The 20,549-nt window shown below is 44.9% G+C and overlaps 1 protein-coding gene across 1 annotated transcript in view; it reads right to left on the reverse strand.

Moving 5' to 3' along the window:
• The window catches only part of Mocos (molybdenum cofactor sulfurase), a 48,694-nt gene extending 35,572 nt beyond the window's left edge, over positions 1-13,122 (reverse strand). The window contains exons 1-4 of the mRNA XM_027935752.2: positions 12,981-13,122; positions 6,308-6,397; positions 3,520-3,586; positions 1,765-2,406 (exon numbers count right to left, since the gene is read on the reverse strand). Of these exons, the coding sequence (XP_027791553.2) occupies positions 1,765-2,406; positions 3,520-3,586; positions 6,308-6,397; positions 12,981-13,122 (941 nt within the window). The remainder of the gene's footprint in view (positions 1-1,764; positions 2,407-3,519; positions 3,587-6,307; positions 6,398-12,980) is intronic.
• Between the last annotated feature and the right edge of the window lie 7,427 nt (positions 13,123-20,549).

Raw genomic sequence — 20,549 nt, forward strand, 5'->3', positions numbered from 1 at the left:
CTTGAGATGCTAAGGAGACAAAAGATGCTTTGCTGCCCCCAAGAAGAATTTGGACTTGACTTTGAATTTGAAATACTGCCCTTGAAATATCTTGAAATAATGCCATCTGACCACAAGAGGGCACCACTGACAAGATGCCAATTCAGAATGATCAGCGAAGCAGCTGAGAGATTCTTTAGGAGCCTATGGTTCCAAAGCATATGAACCACAGGTTTGGGTTAAAAATTGCAAAGCTTTTATTTATACAGTATATACATAATTTCTTGGTAACCAAATTATTTGTTATGTTTGAATTTCATAATTATTAATTTCATTAGAATTTTCATTGAATCTTTATAGTCTCCTACTGTGTATCAGGCCCTATTCTAGCTGCTAAAGGATACAGCAGTGAACAATGTAGGTGAGATCCCTGCCATTCCGGCCTCACGTTCTATGAAACAAGGAATAAAACCCAGCAAATACACACAGAACATGGCAGGGGGTGGTAAGTGCCATGAAGATGCATAAGCAGAAGGGCTGGTGGCTACTTTAATCCAGGTCTCAAGGTAAGTCCTATCTGAGGAAGCTCATTTAATCAGAGACCAAGTGAAGTCAGGAGCAAGGGAAAGAACTCAGTTTTGGTTTTTGTTTGTTTGTCTTAATTGTGTTTTGTATGGGGGACTGAACCCGGGATGCTCAACTACTGAGCTACATTCCCAGCCCTTTTTTATATTTTATTTAGAGACAAGGTCTCACTTAGGACCTTACTAAGTTGCTGAGGATGGCTTTCTTTTTCTTTCTTTTTTAATATTTATTTTTTAGTTATCGGCGGACACAACATCTCCGTTTTGTATGTGGTGCTGAGGATCGAACCCGGGCCGCACGCATGCCAGGCAAGCGCGCTACCGCTTGAGCCACATCCCCAGCCCTGAGGATGGCTTTCAACTTGAGATCCTCCTATCTCATCCTCCCAAGCCACTGACTTACAGGCGTGAGCCACCATGCCCAGCAGACAGAAGGTTTAGTTAGCATCTAGTGGCAACCTCAACTAGCAGGGTGATTAGTTCCCTATCCCAACTCCATGGTGTCCCCTGCTGCTAGACCAGCAGAACCTTGGGTCAGGGGACATTTTCACCTCTTACACATTTGGCCTATCAGTACCTCGCCATCACCATCTGGGAGAATCCTGGCCATGACCCATACCTCCTGCCCTAACGCTTGAGGAAGAAGCACAAGCCAACAAAGCTAGGCAAGGCCTTGCCCTCTGAGGGTCAGTGACAGCCAGCCCTCAAACTCTCTCGGTGACTCACTCTTTGTGGGGGCTCACGGAGGCTCCAACCCCTGCAGTGCAGGCCTGGGGACCTCTGGCTCAGTTCATTTTTCTGCTAACCAGATCTGACCCAAGCTGCTGTTGACTGGGTGCACTCTTATTCCTTAGGGTGTTTTCTGTCAAGATCATTGTTGCAATTTGCTGCCACCGTTTGTGGGTGCTACGGAATCACAATCTGGCCCATGACCTGTTTACTTCCCTGTGGGCCTGTTCACCTCTGTGAAAGGTTAGTACTATGGTTAGTACTATGAAGAAGCCTACACACAGGGGCAGAGGTCACCATGAAGCCTGTGGCACACTCCAGTGACCTCTGCCTCCCAGATCTGAGCCTTGCCACCAGCCTATCCCTGCCAACAATGTCTAACTCCCCTGACCCCGTGGCTTGAACAATCCCAAGGCTGCATGTGCCAAACCTGCCTTGGAGACTCCACCAGCCACCCCCATGGCAAAGTTACCTTTCAGTCACCGACTGCCTTGGGATGTAAAAGTCCTCTCCTGCAAGGTAGGCAGCGGCAGTCCCTCCTCCAAAGTAGTTCTTCCTCAGGAGAGGAGCCACACGATTATTGACCAGCAGAGCACCCAGGCCAGTGGGGAATCCAAAGATCTTATAGAAGGAGATGGGGACAAAGTCGGCCTGATGAGCCGACAGGTCCAAAGGCGAGGTGGTCACATAGGAGGCTGCATCCAGCAGCACAAACCACTTCCCAGGCACGCTCACGGGGCTCATCCGCCCAGACTTGACCTCTCCTATCCAGGACAGCGGGTATCTGGTTCCTGAATAGTTACTCTGAGCTGGGTAACAAAAGAGATGCAGAAGCTGGCAGTTTGGATCACAGGCCACAGCACCCTGTTCCTTGGCTGACCACATATCCTCTGGACTGACCGCGGTGGATGTGGCATTCATAGCCATGACCACATTCCTTATTCCTACTACGGAGGTGTGACTGTCGGTGAGGTAACAGAACTGACTTCCGCTGCTGTCTGGGCTCTGAGACACCCATGGAAAGGCCTCGGCCACCAGTTTGAGAGCAGCTGTGCTCCCAGCAGTAAAGATCACGCTGTACTCCTCTGGCGTGGTGTGGAAGTGGGCCAGGATCCTGCAAGAAACAGCATCATGCAGAGCCTTGGTCTCAGCTCCAGCGCTGAATGATTGAAGGTTGTTTTCTTTCTTTTTTGGCACCGGGGGATTGAATCCAGGGGCATTCAACCACTGAGTCACATTCCCCACCCCTCTCTGTGTGTGTCTGTGTATATGTGTTTTATTTAGAGGCAAGGCCTCGCTAAGTTTCTGAGGCTGGCTTTGAACTCCTGATCCTCTTGCCTCAGGCTCCCGAGCTGCTAGGATTACAGGGGCATACCACCAGACCTGACTATGTTGTTTTCTTTCTGCTGAAAGGACATCTCTACTTGAAAAGCTAGAGAAAAATCCCGATAGGCTTAGCCACATTGTGAAATTAGGGTGGGGGGCTGAGAAAGCCATGGGAGAGATCAGGCTCAAATCCACAATCACAAATCCCATCTTCAACCTGAATGACAAAAATCAACAATGACCTAAATGTTGGTTGAAAAGCCCTTCTACTTGACACTTCTTCCCTAGTTCTGTCACAAGTTTTAAGTCATCAGCTTATTTCACATAGCTTTTAATACTGACAACCCGATTGCAAAAACTGTATTAGTTTCAAATTTGAAATAACAAGAAATTGTGTCAATCCAAGTAACTTTAGGGACCACCTGGAAATTATTTTCCAGAAACCAATTATGTGGAAAAGTACAATGCGCTGTTTAATATGCAAATACTAGTACAATGAGCTGTTTAATATGCAAATACTATTCCTATGGTGGGGTACCATAGGAATAAAACAGATGCCTAATAAAACATGAAAAGTGGAGCAGTGCTTTTCTTCTTTCTGAGAACAAGACCTCAGAACCTGGTTCACTCCTTGGCACTCTGACACATGCTCAGAGGCACATCAAACAGCTATGTGACCTCAAAGCCACATACCTGTGTTTCGTCTGCCCCATTCTACATTTAATGCATTCTTGCTTTCCTGTCCTCTGACCCCAGACTATGTTGTCATGAGTGCATTGCTTCTTAGCTAAGTGTGATCTTCCTGAAACCCATTCAGAGCTTTTTCGGGATTAAGGCAGGTGCTAGGAAGGAAGTGTGTCCCCCAAGGTGGTCAGCTCAGGCTGGTGTCCCTGTTGCTCACCTGTAGCGCACGTGCTCCACAGTGTCATGGGTGAGCTTGCTGATGGTATTCTGGCTGTGAGGATTACCTGGCAGGTTACAAAGACAAAGCCTTAGAGTTACTACCATGATCTCTCCTTTTATGTCCCTTCAAAACCCTGACCCTCTACTTCTTAAAGTCGAAGCATAAAAGACCCATATGACCCAGAAATTCCACTCCTAGGAATCTACCCAAAAGAAATAAAAACTTATGTTCACACACAGACTTGCACATGGACGTTCATAGCAGCTCTATTAAGGCCAAATTCTGGAAATAACATAAATGTCCATTAACTAGTGAACAGACAGACAAAATACAGTACCTCCCCACAAAGGACAATTCTTTCGCAATAAAAAGGAACAAATTACTATGTCATGAATGAACTTCAAAAGCATGCTAAGTGAAAGGTTCCAGATACGAGAGCCCACTTGTTGCATGATTCCATGGACCATGATTCCATAGACCACATGAAAGATCTAGCAAAGCAACTGTATAGAGATACTGAAAGTGGTAGATTATGGGTTGCCTGGGCTAGGAGTGGCAACAAAGATTAACTGTCAATGGGTGTGGAGAATCTCAGGGTGGGGTGGGAAGAAAATGTTCCAGCTGATGCGCAATGGTTGCAATCACTCAATCAAAATGCTAAAAATCGTTGACTTGTATAGATGAAGTTTGGGTTATGTAAAATATAACTCAATAAAGCCATTTAAACAAATAAAACAAAACCCTTCTCTTACTTGTAAAATAAGTTGGGACCCAGGAAGAGGGTTTGGGAGCTAGCAGTCAGCTCAGAGGTAGCTGGCCAGGTTCCGCGAGAGGTGGCCAGAGGCACAACCTCAGGAGCCTGCCCTCTCCTCCAAGCATAATCACACCATGACACCATTTATTAGTCCCCATTTGGTGCCCTGCCATTCCCACCCCTGCTGCTGGCACTGTCCTTGCATAAGTGCACCACCCTGGATACATAAAAGGGCCAGCACATGTCCCCTCATCCTCCCACTCCCAAAACTTACGGCTCTCCCAAATTCACCCTTCTCTTTGATGGATTCTAGTCTTTTCCCCCCTCTTTGTATCCTCCTTGTGTGTCCCAGAGTATTGGAATCTCCCTCAAAACTTGGTTCTCAGACATGAATCCAGATGTCTGAAAGGCCTGACATATAGGGGCTGGGGACCAGGATCTCAGAAGGTGCAGAACAGTGTGTGCACAGCCTTAGTTTGTGTTTCGTTTGTTTTTCCCCTAGACCACATTGAAGGGTCACACTGGATTTATGGCTACTGAAGCAATCAGACTCACCTTGGTTTTTAGCCCTGCATCATCAGGACACCCTGAATCTCTCTGCAGCCATCTTACATGTTACCCATTACCCATCTTACAAGTCTGCAGGCTTACATGTTTCCCATAGTTGTAGCTCTTGTAAAGGTTACAGCAGAAACACTGCGGGGCTCTTTGCAAATCATAGATTAAAATCAAGATAAAGTCCCTCACTGGCACCTTCCCTGAAAGCTTCACCAGATTTAAAGATCTGCTGTCTGCTCAGAGCCATGATTCAAAGCCCTTACCATAGCATAACAGGACTGTCATGAACTGAGACAGCTGTGGGAGGGTGGGGTTGGGTTCTAGAGTTAAAATGTCAGGATTCAGAACTCAACTCTCCCAGCTCCAATACTTCCTGACTTGTGTAGCCTCAGGTTAGTTACTTACCCTCTCTGGGCCCCTAATTGCTCACAGATAAATCAAGGGTAATAACAGAACCTATAGCTCTTTAGTTATTGTGAGGATGAACAGAAGTTAACACATGTAAGCGTTTGAGAAATACCTGAGCCCTAGATGGGTATTATCACTATTATCATTACAAATATTATAACTGCTACTGTGGCTAGTATTACAAATTTCCTTTCCATCCAAGGTTATCTTCTGATCATGTTGTGCTGCTGATTAATACCCTCAGTGACTGCCCATTGTTCTTAGAGGAACCATCAAGCTCTTCAGAGCATCTCCAATGCCCTGCCCCCACCTCCCTCTCTACACAGACCTCTACCACTCTCCTACCCTCTGTGTTCCTGGGCTGCTTCCTGAATCCCCTACCAGATCTTGGTTCTTGCTGTTACCACTACCTGCAGGCTTTCTCCTCCTCTTGTCCAAGTGAAATTCAGCTCATCCTTCAGCATCCACTCCACTCCCAAGAAAGCTTTCCTTGGCGTACACACTGCTAACCCCACTGTCTCTCGGCAGATGTAGACTCCCATGGCGCCAGCCACCTTTTCAAAGCCCTTCACGCACTTGTTAATTACATTTATTTGGAGATTACTTAATTATAGTCTTGTCTACCAGGACTAGATGATAGTCTCCATGGAGAAAGGGTCTGTGTTTATTTTTCTCCCATTATAGCACCAAGCCCATGTACCATGGTGGTTTAATAAGTATGGAATGAATGAATGAATGAAGTGTGTCCCTCCTGCTGTTCCACCCTCTACACTGTAGAGTCACTCACAACACCGAACACAGCACCTTTGAACTTCTGTGCCTGCCAGACACAGACCCCTTCTTCTGGATGTAACCTATTTATCCCTGATCGAGAACCTTCCATCCCAAACATGTGTTTGGTACAGAATCATCCTGGGTGCTTGTCTGACTTCCCATCTGATACGGGGCTTAGTCAGCTTTGTGTGCACAGCATGTTCTCCATCTATTAATCCAACATTATTAAACATAGATTAATCATCTGCATATATAATTAGCTAAAGTCAATTTGGGGGTGTTTTTCTTTACCATAAATATTTTTCATGAGATCATTCGTGAAGCTTGTAAGCTGGCTCTGGGGGAACAAGGTGGCTCCTGCATGGTCAAGGTAGACAGTTCCTGAAAAGAAAGAAAAAAAATATCGCAATTTGTTGCTCATAGACCTTCCAGTCATCTACATCTGGTTTGTGTGAGTCTGACCAGTGCCCCTTCAATGCATGTCAATGTTTTAACACCAGGACACTGATGTCCCTGCACCTCTTGATAAGAGCTTCTTAATCCAAGTGTAGGCATGAACAATGGCAGAAAATGCCCTTCTAATGTTGAGTTGACATTTAAGACCCTCAGAGAGCCTTCCTGACTAACCAGCTTTCTTATGAAGCTGGACCAGTGTCCCACAGAGTGGAGGTGCCCAAAGACCCTGGGGATGAATACAGCTGTGACTCAGGCCCTGTCCTGGAGGTTCCGAGCACTCCCCTGATGGGTGAGCCTGGGTTCACCCTCAAACCCAGAATAGCTATGAGAACTGCAGAGAATTTGAGAGAAAGAAACAAACCTTCCAGTCTCTCTCCTGTAGAAAGAAATTCAAATTTAATGAACATAAAATACCATGGTTTATCTGTTAGCTTGGCAGAGATCAAAAGGTTGGATGTCTCACTATGGGGGCAAAAGCTAGGCAGCACCCTACTGGCTAGAAATTGGTACAACTCTTTTTTTATGATTCTTATTAATGCGTTATAATCATACACACTAGTGGGATTCATGATGCCATATTTGTACACGTACATAACAATTTGAGCAATCAAATTTTCCAGTGATTTCTCTTTCTCTTTTTTCAGTACAGCTTAATGGATCAGTCATTTGGCAGCATAAGTAGCACTTTAAAATGCAGATACTCTTTGAAAGAGCAATTCCTCCTCTAGGTATTTTATCTTATAAAGACCCAAGCTTTTGTGAAATGAACTGTATATGAGGGTATTCAGTGCAATATTTACTGTAATAGCAAAAGAATAAGGACAAACGTCTATCAACATGTACTTCAAAGAAAGAATTATTGAATACCCTACATGAGGCACTACGTTCGATCCTCAGCACCACGCAAAAACAAGTAAATCAAATAAATGTATTGTGTCCAACTACAACTAAAAAATAAATGTTTAAATAAATAAATTTAGTATCCAGCTGTCTCTTTTTGTTATTATTGTTGCTTAAGTTTTTGTTGTCATAAGTCATTACCTAACCCAATTATTGAATATCCTAGTACATTATAAGCACTGTTATGGAACAAACTCTGAGATGCACTTTCCACAGCCTACAAAGTAAATAGATCCATTTGTTCCTTTGTTCACTTAGCAATATTTTTTTTTTAGTCAGGTAGGGTGAATTTTTATTTTACAACAACTTTATTGATATATAATCCACAAGCTGTGAAATTAGTGATTTTTGGTGTATTAACACTGTTACGCAACTGTCACTACTAATTTTAGAACATTTTTATTCACCCCAAAAGAAGTCCCATAACCATTATCATTCATATACCAGTCCCCCCAGCCTCACCCCGGCAGTCACTAGTCTAATCTTCTGTTTCCAAAGATTTGCCTATTCTGAACATTTCACGTAAATGGAACCATTCAATATGAGGTCTTTTGTATGTGACCTCTTTTATTTGGTGTTATGTTTTCAAAATGTATCCATATCTTGGCCTGTATTAGAACTCACTCTTTTTATGGCTAAATATTATTCCTTTGTATGAATATACCACAATTTGTTCATCCATTCATCTGCATGGGAACATTTGGATTGTCCTCACTTTGTCTATTATAAACAATGCTCCTATGTATATTAATACACAAGTTTTTACATGGACATATGTTTTGTGTCCATTCAGTGAAGTATCCTCTGTATCCATTGAAACACACATGTTTTTCAATTTAGTATCCAAGGGATTGGGGTTGTGGCTCACAAGTAGAGCACTTGCCTAGCATGTGTGAGGCACTACATTCGATCCTCAGCACCACCCAAAAATAAATAAATAAAATAAAGGTATTGTGTCCAATAACAACTAAAAATAAATGTTTAAATAAATAAATTTAGTATCCAATTGTCTCTTTTTGTTGTTATTATTGCTTAAGTTTTTGTTATCATAAGTCATTACCTAATCCAATGTCCTGAAGATCTATGTTTGTGCTTTCTTCTAACAATTTTATACTTTTTGCTCTTACAGTTAGGTCTTTATTGATTTTGAACTAATTTTTGAATAAAGTGTGAGGGAGAGGGCATGTGGATATCCAGTTGTCCTAACATCATTTGTTGAAGAGACCACATTCTTTCCCCCATTAAACAGTTTGAGCATCCCTGATGAAAACCAACTGGCCACAGAGGCATGTGTTTCTCCACCTACAGTTCTATTCTATTCTGTTGGTCTCTATGTCTATCCATATGCCAATACCTCACTGTCTTGATTACTATAACTTTGCAGTAAGTTCTGAAACCAGGAAGTGTGGATCTTCTAACTTTGTTTTCAAGATTGTTTTGGCTCTACTGAGTCCTTCACATTTCTATATGAATCTTACGATCTGTTTATCAATTTCTGCAAAAACTCAGCTAGCTAGAATGATTCTGAAGTAGGTAGAGCAAATCTGGCCTACATACTGTGTTGGATAAAGAAGCATTTTAATATTAAATCCTTTTCTTGTTAACTGTGAAACTTGGTAAAATCTTTATTTTAAAAATAGAGTATTAATGTATCTCATAAGAATGTCATATTATGTTAGACAAAACATAAAAAGCACACTGTTTCATGAATACTTTTTTTCCCTCTTGCACTAACATTATTTTGTCATTTAAGTACTTAGATAATCACACTTAAATAAATTTATCAAAGCTGCTCCAGTGGGGGCAAAGGGAAGGGAAGCTGGTATTCTTATAATATTTGAATTGAATCTGTACATCAGTGTAGGGATTATTGCCATTTTAACAAAATTAAGTCTTTCAATCCACAAATACAGGTTCTTTTACTATTTATTTAGGTCTTTAATTTCTTTCAATGATGTTTTGCAGTTTTCATTGTATGTCTTGCACTTATTTATTTACTTATTTTATTGGTGCTGGGGATTGACCCAGGGGCACTTTATCACTAAGTTACATCCTCAGTCCTTTTTATGTTTTATTTTGAGACAGGATCTCACTAAGTTGCTGAGACTAGCCTTTAACTTGCAATCCTCCTGCCTTAGCCTCCCGAGTCACTGGGATTAAAGGTAGGTAATATGGAACCCACCTATCTTCTATTTATTTTGATAATTTTTCCTGTATGTTTTATTCTTGTTGAATAAAGAATTATTTTCCTAGTTTCACTTTTATAATATCCATTGCTAGGGTATAGAAATTGGCTTGATCTTTGCACATTGATCTTGTATCCTGCAAGCTTGCTGAACTAGATTTTTAATTGTCTTACTTTGGTTTGTGCATTCCTTAGGATTTTCTACATCCAAGATTATGTTATCAGCAAATAGATACATTTTTTTATTTCTTCTTTTCTAATCTGGATGCCTTGTATTCCACTTTCTTGCCTAATTGCCCCAACTAGAACCTTTAGTATAATGTTGAATAAAAGTGGTAAGAACAAACATCTTGTCTTGTTCCATATCTCAGGACGAAGGCTTTCAGTCTTTTTCCATTAAGTATGATGTTATCTGTGGAGGTTTTCATGATGACCTTTATCAAGTTCATTAAATTTTCTTTTATTTCTAGTCTATTGAGTGTTTTTACATTCAACAAATATTTATTAAGCACTTACTTTGTACCAGGCACTGTATATAAGCTGAAGACACAACAATGAACAAAACAGAAGCTAGCCTGATAGTGGCAGAGAATTACCATAAACAAATAAATGCAAACTATGGCAGGTAGTGAGAAATGCTATGGCTCACTTAAGAAACATTTTCTTTAAAGTGCACACACATACAAATATAGACAACCACCAGAAAGGCACACAAGACACAACTGACAGCAACTGACTCTGGGGTGGTTACGATGGCTGCAGCTAGAATTATGGAGAGGTTCTTTGGCCATTCTTCAATTTCATTTGGCACCTTTTGAATCTGATACCATTAAAATGTATTACATAGTCTAAATTTTTTAAATAAGGTTCTCTTTTATTAAAGCTTCAGAAACATAACTTTAAAATTAAAAGAAATGTTTTTGTTCATCCAGGCTTCAAGGCCCAACAGTGTACACATGAAGCCCCAATACACAGTTGAGACCCAGGTGACTCCTGTGAAGCTCCATGCCCCTTGATGAGAGTCTTCTGCAGAACCATTTTTAAAAAAGCTTTCTCTGACCTTTGGTCCAACAGTTAATTTGGGGTGCGGGGGAGCAACTGTGTTAGATCAGCCAAGGTCTGATTTGGGGGTGGGTAGAGCAGCAGAGTGGTTAACAGTGCAGAACCCAAGTGAACCAATCTGGATTAAATTTTGGCTCCACCACTAACCACTCTGGGACCCTGTTCCTACATCTGCAGATGGGACTAAATGAGTTGATATATGACAACACCCAGTCCAGTGCCTGGGACAGAGTAAACACCTCTCAGTTTTAGCTGACATTAGAAGCAGGCAAATGACTCATAACCAAGAAAAAGAATTCCAGGTCTATTCCGAGCCATGCCTCTGCCATTCTCTGTTTCATTCAATGAGTTGTTATCAATCAGCTCCCTAAGTCTTCAAGAACTACTTGAACTAAATCTATGTATTCAATATGCTCCCTTCGCTAAGACAAGCAAATTCCCAGCAAACGGGTTGGGTAAAACGTTTCAGCTGTAAAGGTTCAGGATTTAATTATACAGACCCACACTTAGCCAGATAAATTTTCAAACCCACAGAAAACCTTCAAGGAGGGAGAGGAAAGGAGAGAAGGTGAAGGTTATATTAGTTTGGTTTGGTTGGATGCTTGGATCTTTCCTACCCTCTCTCCAGTTCATTTATTTCCATAAGGGGGAAAAAGTGAACCAGTTCTGAGACTCCCAGACAACCAAAATGTAGAGGAAATACTGGGAATTGCACTAAGTAAATAGAGGACACACACAACACGGTCACAAATACAATTGATGTTAAAAAGTCTCTGGGGGTGGGGGTGGGTAAGAGGGTTATCTCTGAGGGATCAGAGTGAAACCAGGAGGAACTCAGAAGTACCTCTACTTTTCAGGATAGTGTTGGGAGAAGTCAGCCAATTCAGGGATCCAAGTTTAGAGGAGATTTAGGAGATTAAGGAGGTGTAGTCCTGGAAGCATTATGGACTGAATGACACAGACTGGGATTTGCTTCAAAAGAATAGAGGGCCTCCCTCCCTCTGCACCTGTGGGTATTCTTAGCATAAGACTTTATTTCTGTGTGGTAGGAAATTTCTGTAATAAAAAGGAGAGAGAAAGAGGGAGGAAGGATATGTCCAGCAGGTGACAGTGTGACATGGAAGAATAGGCAGGGAGTAGAGAGGCTGGCAAAGACCACCCTGTCCCTCCTGACTCTCTCTACTTAAATATAGAGGGGACAACACAAGGAGGAGGCCAGGATCCTCAAAGCCTACCAAAAGGGGGGGGGGAAGTTATCATTATAAAACATAAGGAGGACTGGGACTGTTGCTCAGTGGCAGAGCACTTGCTTTGCATGTGCGAGGCGCTGGGTTCAATCCTCAGCACCACATAAAAATAAATAAAATAAAGGCATGTGGTCCATCTACAACAGCGAAAGAAAGAAAGAAAGAAAGAAAGGAAGAAAGAAAGGAAAAGAAAAAGAAAACAAGGAAACGACTCAAATCTTTGCTATCCTGCCACAAACAGGAGCAGTCAACAGTTTATCACGATGAGACAAATAAACCAAGGTGCCCTGGCCCCTGACCTGTCCACTTCATCTGCCCGCTTCCACCCTTAGGCACAGGGTTCTGAGGCTTGACTAATCCCCCACCCCTAAGGTTCCTGGCACAAGGGTGAGTCCCGAACCCGCAGCAGTGGGGCTGGGGTCAGTCATCGCCAGCTGGATCTTGATTTCCAATTCAATCAACAGGTTCCACAAAAGCACGCCACGATCCCGATCTTCGTGTCCAATTTACTGGCTTGACCTGTTCTTGAAAATTCAAATTGCAGGGTTCGCTAATTCTTCTAATCCCCCAGAGAGCTAGAGCTAGGAAGACCTGGGAGGCATTGCTCTAACTGCGGGAATGAGAAAAATGAGGTTTGGGAAATAAAAGCTACTCGTGGCCCCTGCCAGCGCAGTCTGGGGTGCCGCTTTGGAAGACCCCTGCCCCACGACCTCAGCCTCTGGGTCCCCACCTCGCGATCCCTCAGAGCCACTCTCCCAACTCCACTGGCTGGCCGCCCACGCACCGCTCCTGTCTCAGGGCGTGCATCAGAGAAGTCAAGGCCGCTGGACCTCTTGCATTTTGCAACACCCGTGGTGTAGTTGGACCTTTAGAATACAGGGGACGGGAGGGCAAGAAGAATCCTAAGCTGGGTTCGCCAGGGCTGGGGAAAGGTGGAAAGGATCTAGGTTGGTCCTGTCCCACTGGAGCCACTTCCATGAAACCGAAGCGTGGAGACATCCTTCCTACTCTTTTCAATTCAAAACGCGCCCTGAATGACAGCGCCGCCACCACTTGGAGCTGGACGCCTTTTCTGTGGGTTACAGGAGCCGCGTGCCCCGCACGTCCCCCTCACCTGCCAGGCGGCCGAACTCGCTCTCCCGCATGTCGAGCAGGCTGCGCGGGCCGTATCCGTAGGCGAGGCGCGCCGCTCTCGAGTCGCGGAACCGCGTGAAAGCCAGCAGCTCGGCCCCGGGTTCTGTCGCTTCGCTAGCCATGGCCCAAGCTGTCAAAGCCGGCAGGGTCTGGGAGGTACATAAGACCGATCCACGGTGACTCCGCCCCGGCCGCGCCTCTGGGGCAGCACCGGTCCGTGACCCGGGGGCGGCGCCTCGAGGGACTGTCCCGCTCTCTCCGGACGCGCTGACTCAGGGGTTTCACTTCGGTCCGCCTTTTTTACACCTGGAGCCGAGAGAGCGAGAGCCCGCTCTGCTGCCTCTTTGAAGGAATTCCCAGTGTAGCCCGCGGAGCTGCCCAGACACCTGGAATGCAAAATCCTTGTTTAGCTGTTTGTCATGGAAATGCAGGTGCACAAAGCAACCTAGGGTTTTCCCTGCTGGCCATCCTGAAAACCGTGATTTTATTCCGCACGGCGACCCCGGGGATCTTCACCCACCGTAGTGTGAGCCGGCCTCTGCAGCGGGCGTTTACGAAGAGATTTGGATTTCTCCAGTTGTTGCTCCCCGGTGGGACGTGTGCTCCGCGTTTCTGAGAATGTGGCTAAGCAAAGGGTAGATAGGAAAATCACTACGCAGTCCACAAGCTGGTTAATAAAGCTCTCTGCGGCTGCGCACGGTTGGAACCGGGAAGCTTGGGTGCGACCCGGACGGGAGCGCCTCCTCTGCTCCGCCTTCGCGCCGCACCCGGAGAGCCCCGGCAGAGTGTCCCGGGGCATTAGTCTGTCAAGCAGGGAGGGGCCGGAAAACCAGGAGCGGGAAGTGTGAGGCTGGGGGTCTGAAGGTGTCAGGTGCACTAATCGTGGGCCAGGTACGCCCCGGGAGTGTGGGGTACTTGTGCGATCCCAAGTACGTGGTGGGCTACCCAGAGATCAGGAGACCAGGACTTCGAATCCAAGTGAGGCGAATGGTAAGGAAGTGTGAAGGTACTGTGCCTACAGTCATGCTGCAGGCCTGCCTCACTGGTCCAACTGTCGGTCCTGTAGTCTAAGAGGAATCTGAGCTGTTTCATGCTGAGGTCCCAGAAGGCCAGTTCTGCAGAAACAGTTCTTTCCTCTCCTAGAGACCTCTCTCACCAAGAACCTGAAAATTTTCTGCCTACCCATTTGGACAGACAGGAGAGATGGGCTCAATTACGCACTCTCTCCCATTGCACGAGGTTTTGTCCCTGATCTAGCTCCCACGGCCCCCTTCCCTGCCTCATGATGATGTCTCCCCAAATGCCCTTGATTTCAGATTAACAGACCCTACTTACAGGGTCCCCTATCAATAGGATCCATTTGGAAGAATGTCCTCTATATATAAGACCTTCATTCACAATTTCTTTCATTCATTCACTTGGCCAAATGTGGATGAGTGCTTCTCAGATTTAGGTTCTGTGGTGGTAGAGGAAGAAACCTCATGCTGAGGAGCTAGAATTTAATTTTTAAGGCTATGGAGCAAAAGTGCCCCTAGAAGTGATTTAAGTAGACCTGTCTAATGACCATGGCCAGACTAGATGAAGCTGTGAAAACTGGGGACAGGGAAAACAGCTGTAAATTCTTGCAACTGTTCTGGCTCCAGTCCCTGAAGATGAAGCCTGAGGCTTTGGCAAGGGGCATTCCTTTGGTGTTCTTGGACAGCTGCTTCCTACAAGGAACATGGTAGACATTGGAAAGACAATGAGAGCAGAGTACTTCTCTGCTGAAAGCCAAGGCCGACGGGAAGAGAGTTTCCCTACTAGGAGAATGCAGAGATACCTTCCCAGAGGGTCCCAGAAGAGGAAGCAGGGGGAGGAAAGGCAATATTCCATGTGCAAGAGCCTAGAGATAGCAAATGGCTCAGCAGATTCCAGAAGCAGGACATTCAATGAGGCTGGGACATTCTGGAGCTCAGTGGGGATGAAGGGTGGGATGGAGAGCAAGAGAAATTAGTGGAGTCAGATTGCAATGTGGAGCAGGAACCTGGCCTTGGTCAGGTAGGGACAGGAAGATGTTAGGGAGTCTCACTGTAGTACAGTGACTGGATCTTTGGTGGCACTGAGGAGGGGTTGATTTCAGGGAGACTGTAGACAGGACTGTCAGAGGTTGAGCAGTGAGTGCTGATCTGAGTGTTTCTCCTGGTGAGGAGCAGTGAGTGCTGATCTGAGGCCCGGGTGGTATAGAAGTTTTGAATTCAGGAACAAAGGAAGCCTAAGTAGGACTGGCTGGGAGTATGTAGTGCTGTGGGATGGGGAGACCAAGTGAATGCAGGGAGGATGGGGCTCAGGCACAAGGAGACAATTTGGAGCTTGAATCAGGACTTATAAGTGGAAATTCAGGTGCAGAGCTCAAGATGGATGCAGTCTCTGGAGTCATATGGAGGACTTGTGAAGAGAGCAGCCCAGAAGCTCAGGAAAGCTGGTGGAGCTATGGGATCAGTGGCACTTAAGTGTTTCCTGCCTCATGCCATAGATGGTTGAGTCGAGGGAGAGAACCAGAGCCGAATGCCATGGACATCTCTGAGGCTGAGAGGCCGATTAGGAGATGGATTAGAGGTTGTCTCACAAGCCAGCCCTGGAAGACCTTTGCCTCTCAGTCTTGGAGGAAGTTGGTGGCAAGGACGGAGATGGTAGTGTGGCTACAATTAGGATGGATCAAACCTTCTACCAATTTGTCAAGATGTGGGGGTGGGTATTTCCAAGAAGGCCAAGTTTGGTTTGGATAATGAAATTAATTTAGTATTTCCTGTTAGAGTGAAATATACACCTCCCTAAGGAAGAGATCCTGCAGAGCTAGATATTAAGGTAGCTAGGAAACAAGAAGGCTGGCACAGCAGAGGGACAGGTTTCTGCTAAAGCCTGGCAGTGTGCCCTGGTTGAAGCAACTTGAGAGCAGTGGAAAGAGGGACCAGAAACCCCAGGAAGCTCCCTCCCCTGGAGTGAAATGAGACCTTTGCTGTGAATAGAAGCTAAAAGGGCAGCTTGAAATCATGGCATGGTCGGGAACAAGGCTCCATTATATCTACACTCAAAATGTTCAAAACAACAAAAACCCACCAGTACTAGGCAGACCACAGGACTGAGAGGGCAGGAACACCCAGAATATCTTCCTGAAGTTGCTTCCCTGGGAGCATGGCTCCCTGTGTTCATTCAGGAGCAGGTCCATGGCCAGGCCCAGCCAGCCCCTTCTTAGTCCACTCTGTGCTGAAACCTCCTACCTCCTGCTCTTTGCCTCCTCTTTATGCCACCAAGACAGGGAAAGGATTGGATACCAGGTATTCTATTTACATTTGCAAATGCTTTTTCTCCCAACTATCTGTGTGGTCAAGTTAACTCAAGTTTACTGTGGATTCAGCAAAGATGTGATAATACACTGTGCTAGATGCTGTGGACAAAAAGAAAACCATCGAATGCCCCAATGTTTAGACTTTGGTAGGCTTCTATAATAGGCTTGCATTGGTTGCCCATCCAACACCCATTGCCCCTGGTTTTGCTTTAGAAAACCACCCTAACACAGCAGCCATGTGGTCAGACTATGCCTCCAGCTCCAGGATAGGTCATCTCATGTTTCATTACATCCAACATGCTGGCCCCAGTCACTCAATGTGTGGCTTTCTCTTGCCCTGTCATTCATGTAGGGATAGTCCAGTCAGAGGAAAGTTAGGGACATGATGTTTAAAGGTTATATGCAAAAAAATATGTAATCTCAGGGACTGTTTGCATTCCTCTGCACTCTTAGGAGAAAAATGACCTGGAAAGGGCAGAGGTGAGAAAATTAAAGAAAGGGAAATAGGAACCTGATCAAACTATTACTGAAACCTGTCCTATCACTGTACTCTTTTCAGTTATGTGAGCCAATAATCCCTTTTGCCTATTGGAGATGACTTTCTTAAAACAGAAAGCATCTTATTGAAATAGCTTTAGACATATACACAAATAGAATAAAGTGGCAGATACCAAAAGTATTATGTATTAGTATCAAATACTATGTAATTCAGAGAAAGGAAGGAATACTCGAAACAAAGAGATTAAGGAAGGCTTTTAGGGGCTGGAGTTGTAGCTCAGTGGTAGAGCGCTTGCTTAGTGAGGCACTGGTTTGACCCTTAGCACCACATAAAAATAAATAAAATAAAGGTATTGTGTCCATCTACAACTAAAAGTATTTGAAACAAAAAGAAGGAAAGAAGTAAAGGAGGTGGCATGAACTGAGCTGTATTTAATCATAATAGCAATAGATGCAAAGTATTGTTGTCTTATTATTTTTATGCATTACCCGTTTAATCCTCAAAACAATCTACGAAGTGGTTACTTTTTATGAAATTAGATTATCATTTGTTATCTTTCTCCCAGAATGAAACACCCTAATTCTCACTGAGCAGATGGCCATCTATAATACAGATTTAGTTTCTCATTTTTCTCTTAACACTAGGTATGGCCACAAAACTAAACTCTGGCCCAGGAGATCTGGGCAGAACTGTCTAGGATGTCCTTAAAGTTAGGGACAGGCTTTTCCTTATGTCTTCCTCCTTTCTGCTATCTGGAGTGCAGAGATCATGGCAGGAGGACAAGCAGCCATGCTGGCAGGTAGAAGCCACAGATGGCAGAATAAAGTGAGCCTGAGATCCAGATCATATTAAGAAGTTCCATGCCTATCTTGGTCAGCCTAAATGAACTTCTTTTATTTTAAAGAGAAATTTTCTGACTTGTACAAACTGAAAGACAATTTTGCATTTTCTTTCACACACCATTGTATGTAAGCCAGACTGATACACTAGTATTTTTACTTATAGAGAAGAGAAGGGGAAGCTTGCCCACAGTGAGAGCCAGTGTGAACCTGGATCCAAACCCATTTATACCCGACTCATCAATTACTTTGGGACTCTTATCTGGAGGCTGCCTTTGAATTCATGATCGGAGAAAACAGCTGAGGAATGGAGGATCTGCCTCAGCCTCCCAAGCTGCTGGGATTATAGGCATGCACCACCCCAACTGGCTTCATTCTTTCTTCAGTAAAAGTTTTATAGGGGGCTGAGGTTGTGGCTCAATGATAGAGCGCTGGCCTAGCACGTGTGAGGCCCTGGGTTTGATCCTTGGCACCACATAAAAATAAATAAATAAAATAAAGGTATTGTGTCCAACTGCTACTAAAAAATAAATATAAAAAGAGTTTTATAGGATTAGAAAAAGGGGAAAGAAGGGAAGGGAAGGGGAATGTGACTAGGAAAGATAGTAGAATGAATCGGACATTACTATCCTATGTGCATATATGATTATATGACCAATGTAATTCTACGTAGTGTACAACCAGAGAATGAGAAGTTATACTCCATATATGTATATTATGTCAAAATACATTCTATTATCATGTATAATTAGAACAAATAAAAAAGTTTTATAGGCAAATTTAAATTATATAAATGTGTTTTTAAAGGATAGTGTAATGACCCTCCAAAGCACAGCTTCAAGGTATCTCACTTTATTTTGCCGAGTGTTTCCCAGATATATTTTACTTTATGACACTTTAAAAAAATGCATAACAACATTCTGGGAAATGGTGTGCCTTGGATCACTTTTTTGAAAATTGTGGTAAAACAAACATAATATTTACCATCTTAAACATTAAGTTGGCAATTTGGTATGTTCTCATTGCTGTGCAATATCTGTAACTTTTTTGTGGGGGGAGAGGGATACCAGAGATTGAACCAGGGACACTCAACCACTGAACCACATCCCCAGCCCTATTTTGTATTTTATTTAGAGACAGGGTCTCATTGAGTTGGTTAGGCTGAAGCTGGCTTTGAACTCACAATCCTCCTGTCTCAGCCTTCTGAGCCACTGGGATTACAGGTCTGCCTGGCTTCTACAACTTTTTGTTTGTTTGTTTGCTTTAGTATATTGAACATCTTTCTAAAATAAACTATGAGAAAGCCATTCTGATTCAATGGAAGAGATGCTGAAGGATTCAAGATTAACATCCATTATTAGCAATGTTAAATTGAGGGAAAGATCAGTGAATTGTGCTTGTAGAATTCTGCCCCCATGGGAGATGGAAAGATCAAGCCAAAAGCCATCAATGGGAAAGATGAAGATGGGCTCTCAGAGCAGGGGTTTCTGGCTAAAAGCTGTTCCTTGCTCACTGCGTCAATTTTTTTCTCCCAGCCCCCTCAGGCTGGTTCTCTAGGCTAAGATGGGGTAGATGGTGTTTGCTGTAGTCGAGAAAGAAAGTGGCAGGCTGAACCCAGGGGTAGTGCTGAAAAGCTTCCCGAGTCACACTTGGCTCAGGCTTCTCCAGGGAAGATGGACAGAGGGAAAGGAGGTGCTGGCACCAAGCAAAGGCTCGGTGCAGGGCTCTGGAAAGTTCAGAGGAGCTGGAGGCCCAGGTGGCAGGACACACCTGGATAGCAAATGAGAGAGAGTCTGCAATGCCCATACAAGGGACAGCAGTCCAAACCCTATCATGCATAGGCAGATGGAGTTGACAAAGACTTGCCCTAACCTGTCTCCCATGTGGGACTGACCTAGCCCTATCAAGCCTTTGGTGGGCAGCCTGGGAGAGCGGGGATCAGGGTAGCCCAGTATTGGACAGGACACCATGGGAGACAGACCCCATGTGGTTTCTGGCTCATCTCCATTTCTCAAAGCTTTTGGACATGCACACAGCTGAAGGAGGTCTCCCTGGCGGAGAACTTTGGAAAGCTCCCTCTAGTGAGGCTGGGCAGGGGTGGCAGGGTGGGGGTGGGGACTGCCTTGAGAAAACAGCTGAGGAATGGAGGGATCGGGATTTTCCAGAGACTTCAGAGATGATGCCTGGTCTGATAGGAACCGTGATTCAATACTCCGACTTGGGGCTAATTTGCCGAATGAGGTAATTCCATCCTGACCTCTCTGGGCAGGGTTGGTCAGGGAAGACAGAAAACAGGCCTTCCCAAGACCCACGGGGATGAAAAGTGGCCAAGAAAAGCCAGATATGGGCTCCCAGAACGCAATGAGAAAAATAGAGAGAGGGCCGTAAAGGATTCTAGGTGCAGGCTGAGCTGACGGCACCTTCTATTCATGATTCTGATCCTGACATTCATTGGCTTGGAGGCAGAGACAGCCCTTCCCTGATCTTCCAAAGCCCCAGAGATAAAGGGACCAGCTGGAGGATGGGCTTTGGGGCATCCAAGGGCACAAGTGTTTGATGGCCACCCCTATGGAACTCAGCAGGGACCACAAAGTTCCAGCCTCAGTTTGTTCTCAGAGCAACGAGCATGGCACGGGGTTTGGGGGGGCTTCAGTCTTCGAGACAAGGGCAGGGTTGCAGGTCTGTCTTCTTGGCCTGGGAATATTTGGGATTCCCCAGCTGAGCCATCCAGATCACCCTTTCTGGAATTGCCAGCTCTCTCCTCTCTCCTCAGTGGACAGGAGAGTGGGTGGGAGGACAGCTTCACCCAGCGGGAGCTACCACCCCCTCTCCACGGGACCCCCAGCCCCTCTCCTGGGCAGGACCCCCGGGGCCGCACAGGCGTGT

The sequence above is a fragment of the Marmota flaviventris genome, chromosome 16, assembly GCF_047511675.1.
Source record: "Marmota flaviventris isolate mMarFla1 chromosome 16, mMarFla1.hap1, whole genome shotgun sequence".
Lineage (NCBI taxonomy): Eukaryota > Metazoa > Chordata > Mammalia > Rodentia > Sciuridae > Marmota > Marmota flaviventris.